The sequence below is a fragment of the Miniopterus schreibersii genome (assembly GCF_964146895.1).
Source record: "Miniopterus schreibersii genome assembly, chromosome: 1".
NCBI lineage: Eukaryota > Metazoa > Chordata > Mammalia > Chiroptera > Miniopteridae > Miniopterus > Miniopterus schreibersii.
Genome location: NC_138101.1, coordinates 120,871,775 through 120,887,123, shown reverse-complemented (window position 1 = coordinate 120,887,123; position 15,349 = coordinate 120,871,775). Strand labels below are relative to the sequence as shown.

General features: G+C 38.6%; 1 protein-coding gene and 1 pseudogene across 9 annotated transcripts in view; both read left to right on the top strand.

Moving 5' to 3' along the window:
* Positions 1 to 12,671, top strand: part of SEPHS1 (selenophosphate synthetase 1) — a 28,525-nt gene extending 15,854 nt beyond the window's left edge. For 6 of the 8 annotated variants that reach the window (XM_081155727.1, XM_081155729.1, XM_081155726.1 and 3 more), the window contains 3 exons: positions 988 to 1,087; positions 7,317 to 7,529; positions 10,744 to 12,671. In XM_081155727.1, the coding sequence (XP_081011853.1) occupies positions 988 to 1,087; positions 7,317 to 7,529; positions 10,744 to 10,958 (528 nt within the window). In that variant the 3' untranslated portion in view covers positions 10,959 to 12,671. The remainder of the gene's footprint in view (positions 1 to 987; positions 1,088 to 7,316; positions 7,530 to 10,743) is intronic. The other 2 variants (XM_081155732.1, XM_081155731.1) reach the window with 1 other exon arrangement.
* Positions 9,212 to 10,115, top strand: LOC308565947 (large ribosomal subunit protein uL22 pseudogene; annotated as a pseudogene). Its single transcript has one exon. The product of its transcript is annotated as a large ribosomal subunit protein uL22 pseudogene (transcript).
* Positions 12,672 to 15,349: the final 2,678 nt, after the last annotated feature.

Genomic DNA, 15,349 nt, shown 5'->3' with positions numbered 1-15,349 from the left:
TCCTTCTTGCCACCTCACCCCCAACCTGACACCTCCTTTGCTTTTGTACCATTTTTTTTAAATGCTCAGAATTGGGAAAATCAAATTCCAAAGACTGTGTAACAGCACAATACCCTTTTCATAAAAGTCAGAAGCAACCAAAGAGCATATTGTTTAGGCATCTATATGTATGAGAATACTATTTTTTGAGAGGCAGGGGAATGACAAGTATAAAATTCGGAGTAGTTGTGACCTCTCGGGAAGAGTTGGGGAGTAATGGGATAAGGGAGGAACACATAGATTTTTTTATTGCATTGAGTGGTAGTTATTGGCTATCATTAAAAAATAAATGTATGCATGCATGAATGGTAGCCATTAATGATCATGGTGACAGTCAAGAACGCATAACTGCTTTGAAAATCAACTGAGGAAAAAGGGAAGCAGCTTTTTCTTTTATGATATCCTGTGTGGTCACCACGGCTACCCTCAGTGCTCATGCAGTTTAAGTTGCTTTTGCATTCATTTGTCCATAAGAAGCCTTGATCCAGAATTCAGGTAAAGTCAATAACATTATAATTATATGAAACATAAAGCCATCAGCTTTATAGGAGAGATGGAGAGGCGAACCCAAGGACATTCAAAACTATTCATGCGCGGCCTACATCCTACCACAGAGAAGCTGCCTGGTGTTAGCATACCTTTTATGTGTGTGCACTGCAGCCATATGTCCTGCTGCTTTTATGTAGCTAGTAAGTTGCACTACAGTATTTGACTACAGAAATGTGCGTTGAGAACATACAAGACACCACAGTGATACGTCTAATGAACACCTAAAATAATAGTTACAGGAGAAAGAAGTTAGAAAACTTAATTTTGTGTACAAAATTAGAAAAATAAAATTCCCTATAGGATGACTAAAGAAAAACAGGCTTTTTCTTTCAGTGGTTAGAAGTAAAGATTAATCACATTTTCCCCCTCTTTTTTTCCTCATGTATGTTCCTACATTAGCCTGAAAAATGGAATAAAATTAAACTAGTGGTCACTCAAGAAGATGTGGAATTGGCATACCAGGAGGCAATGATGAACATGGCAAGGCTCAACAGAACAGGTATTGGGGCAGGAGGCAGTCTGTTGTACCGGTCGGCGAGTCTTCAGAACAGGGTCAAGATGGGAAATATTTTAGGCTTTGCAGGACACATACAGTCTCATTTGTGTTGTTTTTTTCCCTCCACAACACTTTAAACATGTAAAAGAATGACCATTCTTAGCTGGAGGAACAGGCCATGGGCAGATTTGACCAATTGCTGCAGACCCTCCTCTATTGGTCCCTGGTTTTAGATAGATTTGGGTTTGAGAATGGAATATGCATATATTTCTTATATGTATTTCCTTTCAGCTGAAGGGGGGGAAAAGACCCTATTTATAGGATTATTAAAAAGAAAAAATGTCAGTGAAGTACCAAAAAGAGTGACTAGCACATGGTATACAAAATTCACTTAATTCAGTTTATATTTAATGAGCACCTGTAGTGTGTCCTTCACTCTTCCAAGTGCTGGGGAGACTGCAGTGAACAAAACAGACATAAGTCCCTGCCTTCTTGGCACTTGCATTCTAAAAGCTGATTTGCACTCAGCTAGTGTGGCTCAGTGGTTGAGTGTCAACCCATGCACCAGGAGGTCACCAGTTTGATGGTCAGAGCACATGCCTGGGTTTCAGGCTCGATCCCCAGTAGTGGGCATGGAGGAGGCAGCTGATTGATGTTTCTCTCTCATTGATGTTCCTATCTCCCTCTCCCTTTCTCTCCCTAAAAAATCAGGAAAACATTTTATTTATTCATTCATTCATTCATTCATTCATTTTTAATATGTTTTTATTGATTTTAGGAAAGGGGAGAGAGAGAGAAACATTGATTGGCTGCCTCCTGCACTCTCACTACTGGGAATTGAGCCTGAAACCTAGGCACCTGCCCTGACTGGGAATCGAACTGATGACCTGGTTCATGGGTTGATGTTCAACCACTGAGCAACACTGGCCAGGCACAATAAAACTTTTTTTTTTTAATATATCTTTATTTATTTCACAGAGAGGAAAGGAGAGGGAGAGAGAGATAGACCATCAATGATGAGAGAGTCATTGATTGGCTCCCTCCTGCACGCCCCCTGCTGGGGATCGAGCCCGCAACCCGGGCATGTGCCCTGACCGGGAATTGAACCCCAATCGCTGGATCCTAGGTCGACGCTCAACCACTGAGCCACGCCCGGCCAGGCTCAATAAAACATTTAAAAAAATTTTTTTTAAGGCTGGTTTGCTTCTAAATTAATCTGCACAGAGCCCAGCCAGGGATCGAGCCCCCAACCCCGGGCATGTGCCCTGACCGGGACTCAAACCATGATCTGGGTCATAGGGTCAATGCTCAACCACTGAGCCAGTGCCAGCCGGGCTAGACTTATATTCTTAAGCAATAAATTAGTTTTACATTTTTTGTTTCATTAACTCATACCTGTATCTGTTTTTCTTGCTGTTTTGTTCACTGTTTAATGTTCCTGAGCATCATCCATGGTGCATGTAGTTGTATTTCCTTCATTTTCTCCACTGTATAATTTCTACTCTGTGACTTACTTATCTGGCCTACTGCTGTTGGGCATTTGGGTTGCTGCTGAGAACTTCCTTGGTCAAGGCTTCTGGCGCACATGCCTAAGATGTCTGTACCGCCTCAGCTTTTCTAGATGGTGCTGATTGTTTCCCAGAGTGGTTGTACAACAGTTTACAATGGTATGCTACATTTTTAAAAATTCCTTAATATATTTTCCTGTTTATTGTATATATCTTTTCTACTGTAAAAAAATTATGTTGATTATGAAAAGTTTTTAGAAAATGAAAAAAGAGAAAAAACATTGTCCATAGTTGCAGCACCCAAAAATAGCTTCTATTAATATTTTTATGTATTCTTCCAGGATTTTTTTCTGTTGTTCTATTGTTGATATTTTAAACCTGTGGTTATCATACATTTTATATGTATTTGGAATCTGCTTTTAGTCATTTAATGTTACTATATTCTCTTTTCTATATTATGTAATTCTTGTACACATAATTTTTAATGGCTAGATGTTTTGTCAGAGAGATATACCATAATTAATTTACCTCTTGCCTCTTGATTTTGAGATCAAACTTTTCCACAAATATTTTCCCTGTATTCCAGGAATAGTTTTTTGGCTATATTCCAAAGTTGAATAGTAATTATTTCTTTATCCTCAGATATCTCATCGCTTAAAGCCAAGGCTTTTCATTTGTGTTCTGTTCCTGTGCCTCTTAAACTGCTTGAGGAGCTTTTTTCCTTTTTTGTCCTTCAAATTAAGTAGTTTAACAATAGCCTAGTAATTGGTAGTGGATTTATTTTTACCTGTGTGGATTATTATTTTGCTTATATTTGAGCATTTATGATTCCTCATTCTTTTTTTTCTTTTTTTTCAATATATCTTTATTAATTTCAGAGAGAGGAAAGGAGGGGGAGAGAAAGAGATAGAAACATCAATGATGAGAGAGTCCTTGATCGGCTGCCTAGCCCGCAAACCGGGCATGTGCCCTGACCGGGAATCGAACCCCAATCTCCTGGATCCTAGGTCGATGCTCATCTGCTGAGCCACTCCCTGCCGGGCTCATTCTTATTTTTTATACATTGTAGGTAGGGATATAGTATGGCAGAATGCTTGTGGAGGAATATTTGGTCATATCTAGCAAAAATTATGCATACATTTATTTGACCAAGCAGTCCCACTTCTGTAAATCTGTCATAAAGCTACAGTGGCCAAAATATGAAGTGACATGTGTATAAGGCCATTCATTGAAGCACTGTTAATAATTGCAAAAGAAGGAAACAATCTGGGTCCATGGATAGGTGGATGAATTATCTAGTCTGTATACACACATGTAGTTATGAAAAGGGGTGAGAGGTCTTTAGTACTAGGGAGCTATCTCGGATATGAGTAAAGGAAAAAAGCAAGGGCAGAATCATGTACAGTGTGCTTCATTTTCTGTGTTCATATGAATATGAAATAATAGGTGTTTTATATTTTCAAAAAGAAGCAATGGAAACATCACTAGTAAAAATTGTTACATATAAGAGGGAACAGAACAGGGAGAAAGCAGACTCTGAAAATGTATTGTTTTATAAGTTTGACTTCTGAATGTTTTATGTCATTTTCTATAGTTTAAAATTTTTAATAAAAAAGAGCACATCTTACAAATCTAAACCAATTTTTTTAAAGTTGCCTAATGTCTATCAACTTAATGGCAAACCACATAGAGAAGAATTATATGAAAGAAGCTAAGTAAAAACTAATCTTTAATTTGGAGTTATCAGTATAAACTCAGCATTTTTTCCCTCTAAAAATGCTTATTTTCAAGCCTAATGAAAAGGCCGAAAGCAGTGATAACCTATTAGTAATGAACTCCTAGTGCCAAGATTCTGATCTGAAAATTATCATTTTCCACTAAAAAATGCCAGGACTTCTTGGGGAAATGGCTTATTCCAACTGTGGGACAGGAAATACAAAAGATAAGCCTGGAACATCCTGTGCCTAAAAGTAATGGAACTATCAGCAGCTAGTGGGATCATGTCACTTCACATAACTCGAAGAGGCTCCCACCAGTCAAATGGGGGAGGGGGGGGAGACAACGTAAGTATTGAAAAGAAGAGTGACCACAGTCAGTTAAAGTACATCAAGTATCTAAAAATCAGTGACATCATAGTGATTAAAATGTTTTTGGTTACCTTTGGAAGTTGGTCACCTAGGGCACCAGCTTGTTCTGAAAATAAAAGGCATCAACCACATATTTTACTGTTCTTATATAGGCTGTATTTTAGGGAAAACCAAATACATTTTTTAAAAAACTCATAGAAGAGTCACATTTAATAAGTGCAGGGATAATGATTGAATTACATATTTGCTATTTTTTGCTACGCCCTTGATGTAGTAAACCTCAGTAATAAACATCACTGGCTGCTAAAACTACAGTCATCAAGACAGTGTGATATTGGTGAAAGAAGAGAAAAATATATCTGTGGAACAGACTAAAGAGTCCAGAAATAGGCCCTCATAAATATAGATAACTAATTCTTGACAAAATAGCAAAGACAATTCAGTGGAGAAAGGATAACCTTTTCAACAAATGGTGCTGAAACAACTGGACATCCACAGGTAAACAGTGATTATAGACACAGGCCTTATACCTTTCATAAAAATTAACTCAAAATGGATTATAGACCTAAGTGTAAAATGCAAAACTGTTGAACTCCTAGAAGATAACCCAGAAGAAAATTAGGTCACCTTGGGTTTGGTGATGCCTTTTAGATTCAACACCAAAAGTACTGTCCATAAAAGAAAAAATTGAAGTTGGATTTCATTAATACAAAGAACATCTCCTCTGTGAATGACACTAAGGATGAAAAGACAAGCCACAGACTTGAAAATCTTGGCAAAACACAATTCTGACATAGGACTGGTATTCTGAATATACAAAGAATTCTTTAAAACTCAACTTTAAGAAAACAACCCAATTTAAAAATATGCAGAAGACCTAAACAGACACCTTACTAAAGAAGATATACAGATGACAAATATGAAAAGGTGCTCCACATTATATGTCATTAGGGAATGGCAGTTTAAAACAAGATACTACTACAAGCCTGCTAGAAAGGCTTAAAACCAAAACACTGACAATAACAATGCTGACAGCGATGTGGAGCAATAGGAACTCATTCATTGCTGGTGGGAATGCACAATGGTGCAGCCACTTTGGAAAACAGTTTGGTGGTTTGTTACAAAACTATACTCATATGATCCAGCAGTTATGCTCCTCGGTATTTACCCATATGAATTGAAAACTTCTGTCTGCTCAGAAATCTGCACACAGATGTTTGTCACAGCTTTATAATTATTAAAACTTGAAAGCAGCCAGATCCTTCGGTAAGTGAATGGATAAACTGTGGTACATCTAGACAGTGGAATATTATTGACAGCTAAAGAGAAATGAGCTGTGGAGACATGAAAAGACCTGGAGGAACCTTATGCATATTACTAAATGATAGGAGCTAATCTGAAAAGACCAAGCACCATAATTCCAACTATATGACATTCTGGAAAAGGTAAAACTAGAGACAGTAACAAGTTAGTGGTTAGCAGGAGTAAGGGAGTGAGATGAATAGGTGGAACACAGGATTTTTAGGGCAGTGAAACGTCTCTATGATAATGTAGTGATGGATACATGTTATATTTACGCTTGTCAACACCTATAGACTATACAACATCAAGAGTGAACCCCTGCCCGGCCGGGCGTGGCTCAGTGGTTGAGCGTCGACCTAGGATCCAGGCTATCGGGGTGCGATTCCCGGTCAGGGCACATGCCCGGGTTGCGGGCTTGATCAGTGACTCTCTCATCATTGATGTTTCTATCTCTCTCTCCCTCCTTTCCTCTCTCTGAAATCAATAAAGATATATTTTAAAAAAAAAAAAAAAAGAGTGAACCCCAGTGTGAACAATGAAATTTAGTTAATGTATCAATATTGGCTCATCACATAGCATATGTATCACACTAATGGTAAATATTAATAGGAGAAAGGGGGCATATGGAAACTTCCTGCACTTTCCATTCAATTTTATGTAAACCTAAAACTACTCCAAAACTAAAGAGTACTTTTTTATTTAATTAAAAAATTAGAAATTGACCTTTACTTCTAGCGAGATTGCCTAGAATTTAAGTCAGTCTTTAAAAGTCCTGTTCTTTGCCCTGGCCGATGTGGCTCAGTTGGGTGTCATCCCATGCACCAAAAAGTTGCCAGTTTGATTCTGGGTCAGGGTATATACCCAGGTTTTGGGCTTGATCCCCCGTAGGCAGCGTGCAGGAGGCAGCTGATTGATGTTGCACTCATGCATCGATGTTTCTCCTCCTTTCCTCTCTCTAAAAAATCGGTAAACTATTCTTTTAAAAAAAAGTCCTCGTCTTTGATTTAAGGATGGTTTGGACATATTTACCTTTTGTTATGATTGTAATTCTTCCATGCAAACTTTTTAGTTTATTGGGAAGTTACTGTTAATTGAAGCACCTGATAGTTCTAAGTGGTTGAAATTGAAGTAAACCAACTTTCACAGTTTCACTGTGGGTTTTGTTGATTTTTTAAAATTACATTTTCATTATTTCACTATGCCATCTCCCTCACAATTAGGAATTTTGACATCAAAAGCGTATTTAAGATTTTGACTTGAGGAAAGGTGGGGTGTTTTTTTCAGAAAGTCTCCATTTATTACACCAAATAAAAAATTTATTTTCTGGTCTCTTAGCTGCTGGACTCATGCACACGTTCAACGCCCACGCTGCCACAGACATCACAGGCTTTGGAATTCTGGGCCATGCGCAGAACTTGGCCAAGCAGCAGAGGAACGAAGTGTCCTTTGTGATTCACAACCTCCCGGTGCTGGCCAAGATGGCTGCTGTGAGCAAGGCCTGCGGAAACATGTTCGGCCTCATGCATGGGACCTGCCCGGAGACATCAGGTACGAGGATTCTGGGCCCAAATCTGAGGATTAAACTAGTGAGGCTAACGGAAAGTTTCGTGAGAAGGAAGAATCTAGGTAAATGAGCGTGACCCCATTTTGTGTGAGGTCAGTGCTGATAACCTTGGCCTCCTGAGCAGCCAGTGCTCTCAGCCCCTTTGCGCGGTAGCTTCCCCGGCTCCCGCCACCCTGTGGGACGGCGCAGCCTTATTTCAGTCCATTGTTGCCTGTGTTTGGTGATAGAATGGGAGGAAGGAAGATTACGGGAAAAATAAGTCACTACTCAATTTTCATTGGAAACCTAGCATTTAAAATAACTTAATCATAGGTTACATTGAACAAGCTGTTGTTTTCCTTGGGAAGAAAGTCTAAAATTGCTTTAACAATGAAACAGTGTAGTATGTTTTCAAAGTGCCGTTTTTCCTTTTGACCCATTTTTTCCTTTCCCCGTGACTCCTGTATTTTATCCTTTAAGTCCCCCTTTTTTTTCAGTCTCTTCTTCCTGTTTTCTTTCCTTTATATAGTAAAACCTTGATATAATGGAGTAATTCAGGTGAAGGGGTGTTCATTAAAGCCAAAAATCTGTTATGTATGGTAAAGTAGGTTTTCCAAATGTGTGTGTTAAAAAATTGACAAATTAGTTACTTTACCTGTTTTTACTTATGTAGACATGTTTGTGTAATTGAAATTAAGTATGCACGAAAAGTTTAACAGAAAAGTTTTCTACACATATTGCAGTAATTTTAAATTTATACTGAATATAGGTCTAGTGAATGCGTGCATTCACCAGTCACTGAGAGTAAACAAGTGCACATGGCTGGGGCATGGCTTAGCGCACATGGGAACATCTCCTGGCACACGATAAAACTGCGTAAAGTCACACCACATGACAACAGCACCAATTACCTCTCGGGATGAGGTGTGATCACATGGTAATCATTCAACAAGTGGTGACTCTTGGATTTCAATATGTAGACTATAGTTGCAGATATGTAATAGTTTTTTATGTTGATGAAATTACTACAATGTGTTTTTTCCAACACGTAACCTAATTGCTAAAATTTGTTAAAAATAACAGTGAATTAATAGCAAAAAAAATAATCTGTTAATTATAAGCAAATCTTGGTTAAAAGCATTTTAAAATGAACAGGGTGTTAATTTTCACATATGATATACGAATCGGAAATTTTGTCCATTAAATCCAAAGTCTTAAATTGAGGTCCACAAAATCGAGGACTTACTATACCTCGGTAATGTCCTTGCCCTGGCAAAAGAGTCCAGTTATCTAGGGATTTAAGAAATATGCATATCTAGCCATTGCCAGTGTGGCTCAGGTGGTTGGAGCATCATTCCTTACACCAAAAGGTGGCAGGTTTGATTCCTGGTCAGGGCACATACTCAGGTTGTGGGTTCGATCCCAGGTTAGGGCAGATGTGGGAGGCAGCCAATCAATGTTTCTTATATCTCTCTCCTCCTTAAAATCAATTTTTGAAAATTAAAAAAATAAATAAATATGCATACCTAGACCCAATCCCTAGGACACCCAATTCAGTCAGACTGGGGTGGGCCTGGTCATCAGTAATTACAACAGCTCCCCAAAAGGTTCTGGGATGCAGCCAGAGGCAATGACCATAAAGCCCTGTAGAAGGGCCGTGGTTCAGCCCTGTAGAAGGGCTCTGGTTCTCTGGTAGGTCTCTCAGTTTAGTAGAGGATCCTGTCTTTAAGAAAGAAGCAAAATCCCATAAGCAGCCTAAGATGACCTCTGAAAATGGTTCACTATTCACTTCTTCCAGAAAACCCCACAAAATCATGCAGATCAAGAGGTTTAAATCTTCATGTTCAGTTTAAGAACACTTGTGAAACTGCCCAGGCCATCAAGGCTTTATGTATTTGAAAAGCCACCAGGTATCTGAGGATGTCACTACAGAAGGAACATGTGCCATTCCATCGTTACAGTGGTGAAGTTGGTAGGTGTGCCAGGCCAAACAATGGGGCTGGACACCGGGTCAGTGGCCCCAAAAGAGTGCTGAATATTTCCTCCATGTGCTTAAAAATGCAGAGAGTAATGCTGAACGGAAGGGTTTAGGTGTAGATGCTCTGGTCATTGAGAACATCCAGATAAACAAAATTCCCAAGATGTGGCACAGAACTTAGAGCTCAAGGGCGAATTAACCCACACAGGAGCTCTCCCTGCCACATTGAGGTGAACCTTTCTGAAAAAGAGCAGGTTGTTCCTAAACCAGAAGAAGAGGTTCCATAGGAGAAAAAGATAACCCAGAATAAACTGAAGAAACAAAAAGTTAGTCCCAGTCCTGGCTTGGTGGCTCAGTTGGTCGGAGCATCATCCCATACACCAAAAGGTGGTGGGTTCAATTCCTGGTCAGAGCACATACCTACATTTCAGGTTCCATCTCCAATCAGGGTGCATACAGGAGGCAACTGGTCGATGTTTCTCTCTATTCCTCTCTCTCTCAAAGTCAATAAAAACATACTCAGGTGAGGATTAAAAGAAGAGAAGAAACTTGCCCTGTATCTCAGTGGTTAGAGTTGGCCTGAGCACCAAAATGTCAGGTTAGATTCCTGATCAAGGTCACATACCTGGGTCGTGGGTTCGCTCTGTGTCCCTAGTCGGGAGCGGGCAGGAGGCAACCAGTGGATGTGGCGCTCTCACATCAATGTTTCCCTCTCTATCTCTCTCTCCACTTCCCTCCCTTCCTCTCTCTGAAAAAGCAATGGAAAAAATATCATCAGGTGAGGATTAACAAAAATAAAGAATCCTGTCCCAAGAGAAATTTAGATTTAGCTAACAAAGTGTGCTTGATTGATTTAAAAAAAAAAAAAAAAAAAGAAGTGGGGGGAACTTTTGTTTTCAAAGTAGTATGGAAAAAATAACTACCATGTATGTTATTGAGGCCTCAAATACCTACTTCGACACAGCATTCAGTGGTTCACAAGTAGGTCATCTTCACAGTTTAAAGTTTGTTACTGTATATGTGTTTTTTACTATAGTAGGAGTTTTGCAAGAAATGGCTTAACTACACTTTAATCTGGAATAGGTGAAGGCAAAATGGAGCAGGCTTCTTAGTTGAATGGAAAGGACAGCTTGAAGATAGAAGTTCTTGGTTGAGCTTAGATCTATGCAAGAATTTTTTAGGTAGTGACAGAGAAACTGCTCACATGGCATCACAACTAATGATAATTTTTTCTTTGCCAGGAGGCCTTCTAATCTGTTTACCACGTGAGCAAGCGGCTCGGTTCTGTGCAGAGATAAAGTCTCCCAAATATGGTGAAGGTCACCAAGCATGGATTATTGGGATCGTAGAGAAGGGCAACCGTACAGCCAGAATCATAGACAAACCCCGGATCATCGAAGTCGCACCACAGGTGGCCACTCAAAATGTGAATCCCACACCTGGTGCCACCTCTTAATCTAGACCGAAATAGCTATTTGGTTTTGTTTTTTAAATAGATTTATTTCCTTTATCATCATTTCAATTAAAGACTATAAACAACAACAAAATTCTCATTGTGTCTACACATCTGGTGACCTGAGGTTTATTTGTTAATGGATGCAGTTAATAAGATAAAATCCATTGCCTTTTTTTCCTGTTACATTAACTGAAGATGCACCTAATCTTGAGGCAGCTTCTGAGTTGAGAATTATATTGTTATCCAATACTGTTGATTCATTTTGAATCTTTAGACACTTATCTCTTGCCGCATAGGCTCTTTTTAAAGGTGCTTTCACATAGCACAGGCATTACCAGTTGTAGTGTCAAATTGCAGTTTGTGTCTTTCATTTCATGTATATTTATCATCAGTCTGATCTTTTTTAAGTGTCTTGAAAGGTATTCTGGAAAGATGGAATTGGTAAGTGACACAGTGGTATCCCAGTAGGAAGAGGGTTGCATGATTCCTTTGAGTGATTTGTAAAGCCTAGTCGTCTAATTCAAGAGCATCTCTTTGACCCAGGATGTTTCCCAATATGCATTCAGTTAAACAAGGCAGGTGCTTAACTGCATGGAAAGCACTTGGAAGGCAAAAAGGAAATTTTCTTTCTTTTTTCTTTTTTGTAGTCTTCCTAGTATTTACAGTAATATCATTAACTTTTATCAATAGCAAAAATGGGATACTTTTTGCAATGTAATTAGATGTTCTATAGTGCAGCAAGGAATTGCCTTCTAAAAGGGGTTGGGGGTCATGTATAATACTCATTTACAATTCAATATATAATTACACAAATAATTTTTAAATAGAATCAATAATAAAGACTGTTCTGTGGATGGTAGTGCTTAATACATTTTATATTTTGTATAGTGATTTCAGGCCTTTTGTTTTCTTAAAGTCAGCAGCTATTTAACCTAATTCTAAGCATTACTTTGTCCTTTGCGCCAGTACTTTTTTGTGCACGCTTTTTGTGATGTGTTAAAAATCTGCATTGCCAACATTGCAGCTCGAACTTAAACTTGTTATTCAAGTAAATATTTAATTTTTTTTATTGCTCTTGTATAATCAGATGCCCCTTTTAGTATTATTTTAGAAGCATTGGGAGGGTTTTGGCTAAAGTACAATTTATTGGGGAAACTAGATTTTAGTTTTATAAAACTTTTAAGTCTTTCATGGGACCTATATTTTCTTGAATTAAATTTTGTAGTTCTAGAAAAAATAGGCAATCTAAAAGGTGTTTATCTGTGTTACTTAGAAGCAGAGGCTTCCTTATATTTTAACCTACTAAGCAATCTGGAGGGATTCCTATCATTAAGCACAAGTACACTGACCCCTCAAGTGTCTACATAAGAGAAAAAGCATCACATCGCTGCAAGTTTCTGAATGCTTCCCGCTTACAGGCCCCAAAACCATGTGAACCGATCAACTTCTTGCCAAAGGAAACCGCCACTGGGGAAAGAAAGCCCTGGAAGAGGCTTTACTGTGGACACTTCCCTGCTTCAGGAGCCCAAGGGCAGCCTGTCTGGCCTGTGTCACTGAAGCTCAAGCCATTTAAGGATGATGTGCGGTACCTGAGAGGCTGCTACAGGACTGAAATTAATTGGACATTTATAGGGATTTATACAGATGTTGGTCCTCAAAAGCTACAAACCAGTGGTCTGCAAAATAAAATGTGTTGGAAACCTCTGAGATGAACATACTGTTGAACTTTTTTTTTTTTTAATACACTAGTGATGAGTAAATCTGAATGACTTTCTGAATGACTTCCAATGTAGATCAGGTTTTGAAGGCTGATGATTTCCTTGGTGGCAGGCCTGCTAGAGCAAGGCCTAAGGATTATGTACTTGAGGAAATCATTGTGAATATTCATATATATATATAAAGGTCAAATGTTGGGTACTTAAGAGGTCCATGCTATGTGATCCAAGGAGGAAGAGCTGGTCTTCAAGGGATGTTTTCTCAGCGTTCCACGTCCAGAATCACTTGGGGATTCTTGTCAAAGGCAAAATTTTGGGCCCATCCCATACTGGCAGTCAGTATAGGGGGCATGGGACTAGGGAATCTCAAGCACCCTAAGTGGCTCCGTGTGCTAGTTAGAACCATAGGACTAAAGGAGTGGTGCAGAGGCAAGGGAGGGAAGGAAAGTGAACTTGCTCTTAAAATACACTTTTCCAGGAATTTTTCTTTTATATCTTGACCATTCTGTTTACCGACATCTGGCCCAGCAAAGCAAAAAAGCCCAAGTGTCTTGAAAGATCCTTGAAGAATCAGGTGATTGCCACTGAGTATTTGTGTTCTTGGCAAAACCTATGCAGAATATCTTTAAGTGAGCTATTAATAGACAATTATTTGGCTTCCTGGAAGCACTTTAAACCTTCACATTGAGGTGTGTTCATCTTGGTATAGTGATTTATTTTCTTTAAACCCTATGATAGTTGCATCCAAAAATACAGTTTGTTAGAATGCACAGAATTAGTGAATACAGCCTGAAGAGGTAGGTTAATTCCTTCAGACAACAGGCGTTATTTGCCAAGAAACATCAAAGTTAAGCTTATTTGCTGTGTTGAGCATTTATTGTGATTCAGTCCAGGAAAAGAAACTGAAATATGATGCAAGCAATATGGACTTTTCTTTTGGCTCAGTATTTTTTTTTTAATGTTTTATCCTTGGGCGAGGATATGTTTATTGATTTTCTTTTTGGCGGGGAGAGAGATTGAGAAACCATTTGATTAGTTGCCTCCTGTACTCGAACCTGCAACCTGCGTATGTGCCCTGATCAGGGGTCAAACCTGTGCCGCCTCTTGGTGTACAGGAATACTCTCCAACCAATGGAGCCACACCAGCCAGGGTGGAATTATTTTCTTTTTAACCCTGCCTAATTGGCAAGGACTTTAAAATAGATAAAGTCTAGAGTTTTCTTATCAGTACTCATGATTACTGTCAAATGGTTGGAAAAAACTAAAACATTTTAAATTACTGTAACTCCAGAAAGTAGAGTGGTTGTTGCCATGGGCTGGGGGAGGGGGAAATGAGCAAATGTTGGTCAAAGGCTATAAACTTTCATGTAAAAGTAAATTCTGAAGATTGAAGGTACAGCATGGTGACTAATAACATACACTTGAAATTTGCTAAGAGAGTGGATCTTAAGCATTCTCACCACGTACACACGGAGATAACAAAGATAACAGAGATGATGTGTTAGTTAATTTGTGGTCATCATTTTACAGTATATACAGATATCAAATTATCCCCTTGTACACTTTAAATATACATAATTTTGCCAATTATACCTCAATAAAGTGGGGAGAAGAATAATTTGTAACTAATCCCAGGAATTTGTTTGAGTATATTTGTTGATGGTAAAATGCTCATGCTGTAATACAAGGTGAAAAAAATACCAATTTAGTAAAATATATATGTGTGTATGTTCCAACTATATATGAATGGAGAAAAACACACAAAAGTTTAACAATGGTTTTCTCCTGGAGAGCAAGAACATGAGTGAATTTGTTAAAATTCCTTCTACTTTTTCAATTTTTTCTACAATGCTTATGTATTATATTTGACCACAAAACATTGAACAATTTAAATATTTGTTATATATTTAAATATGTTAATACGATTAATAGAAAAATTGATATATACGTGAAGGGCCATGGACACAATTTTCCTGGGAGACAGGTCCCTTCCTTCACTCTTGGGCAATTTAGCTTAAGAGCAGAAACCCCTCTTTTCCCAGCGGAGTCCCTAGTTCCACCTCTCTCCCCTCCTCTGGCTGTGGAGAAAATTCTTGTGTAGATTGTTAAGCCCTTGCCAGCTACTTGCTGCCTCTCCGACGAGCTGTGAACCCTCTGCTGCCACGAATGCTTGCCTGCACCCCCTTCTATTTTGCCTTGTACTTTGTAGACAGCCCTGCACAATTAGGTCCTTAAGTGTCTAAGGTTTGTTGGTTGACTTCATGCGGTGCTAGGTAATTTACCCGAGTCCTCTTGGCATCTCTCAATCCAGACAGTTTCGTAAGTGATCATTTTATCCTTTTGTCTTCTCTCAGATTCATACATATCTATCTTTCAATGTCTAGTTCAGGCTGAAAGATAAAAATCTCTGCACCATACATCATCTCGATGCTTCACACTTGTTTTAATTATGGCTGACAACCAGATATGGGCTTGGAGAAAATAAGCGTACATCTCTTTGTCTGGAAGTAATTTATAGAAAGTCTGTCTTATAGCTACAACATACAGCTCAATTATATGTGTTTTTATATCCTGTTTTTCTTAAATTATTTTCATAAGAGACCATGATCTTTGTGGGACAGATTCTGAAATTCTAATTCAGATCTACAGAAATGGTAGTGAGTAGAGTGTGTGTGT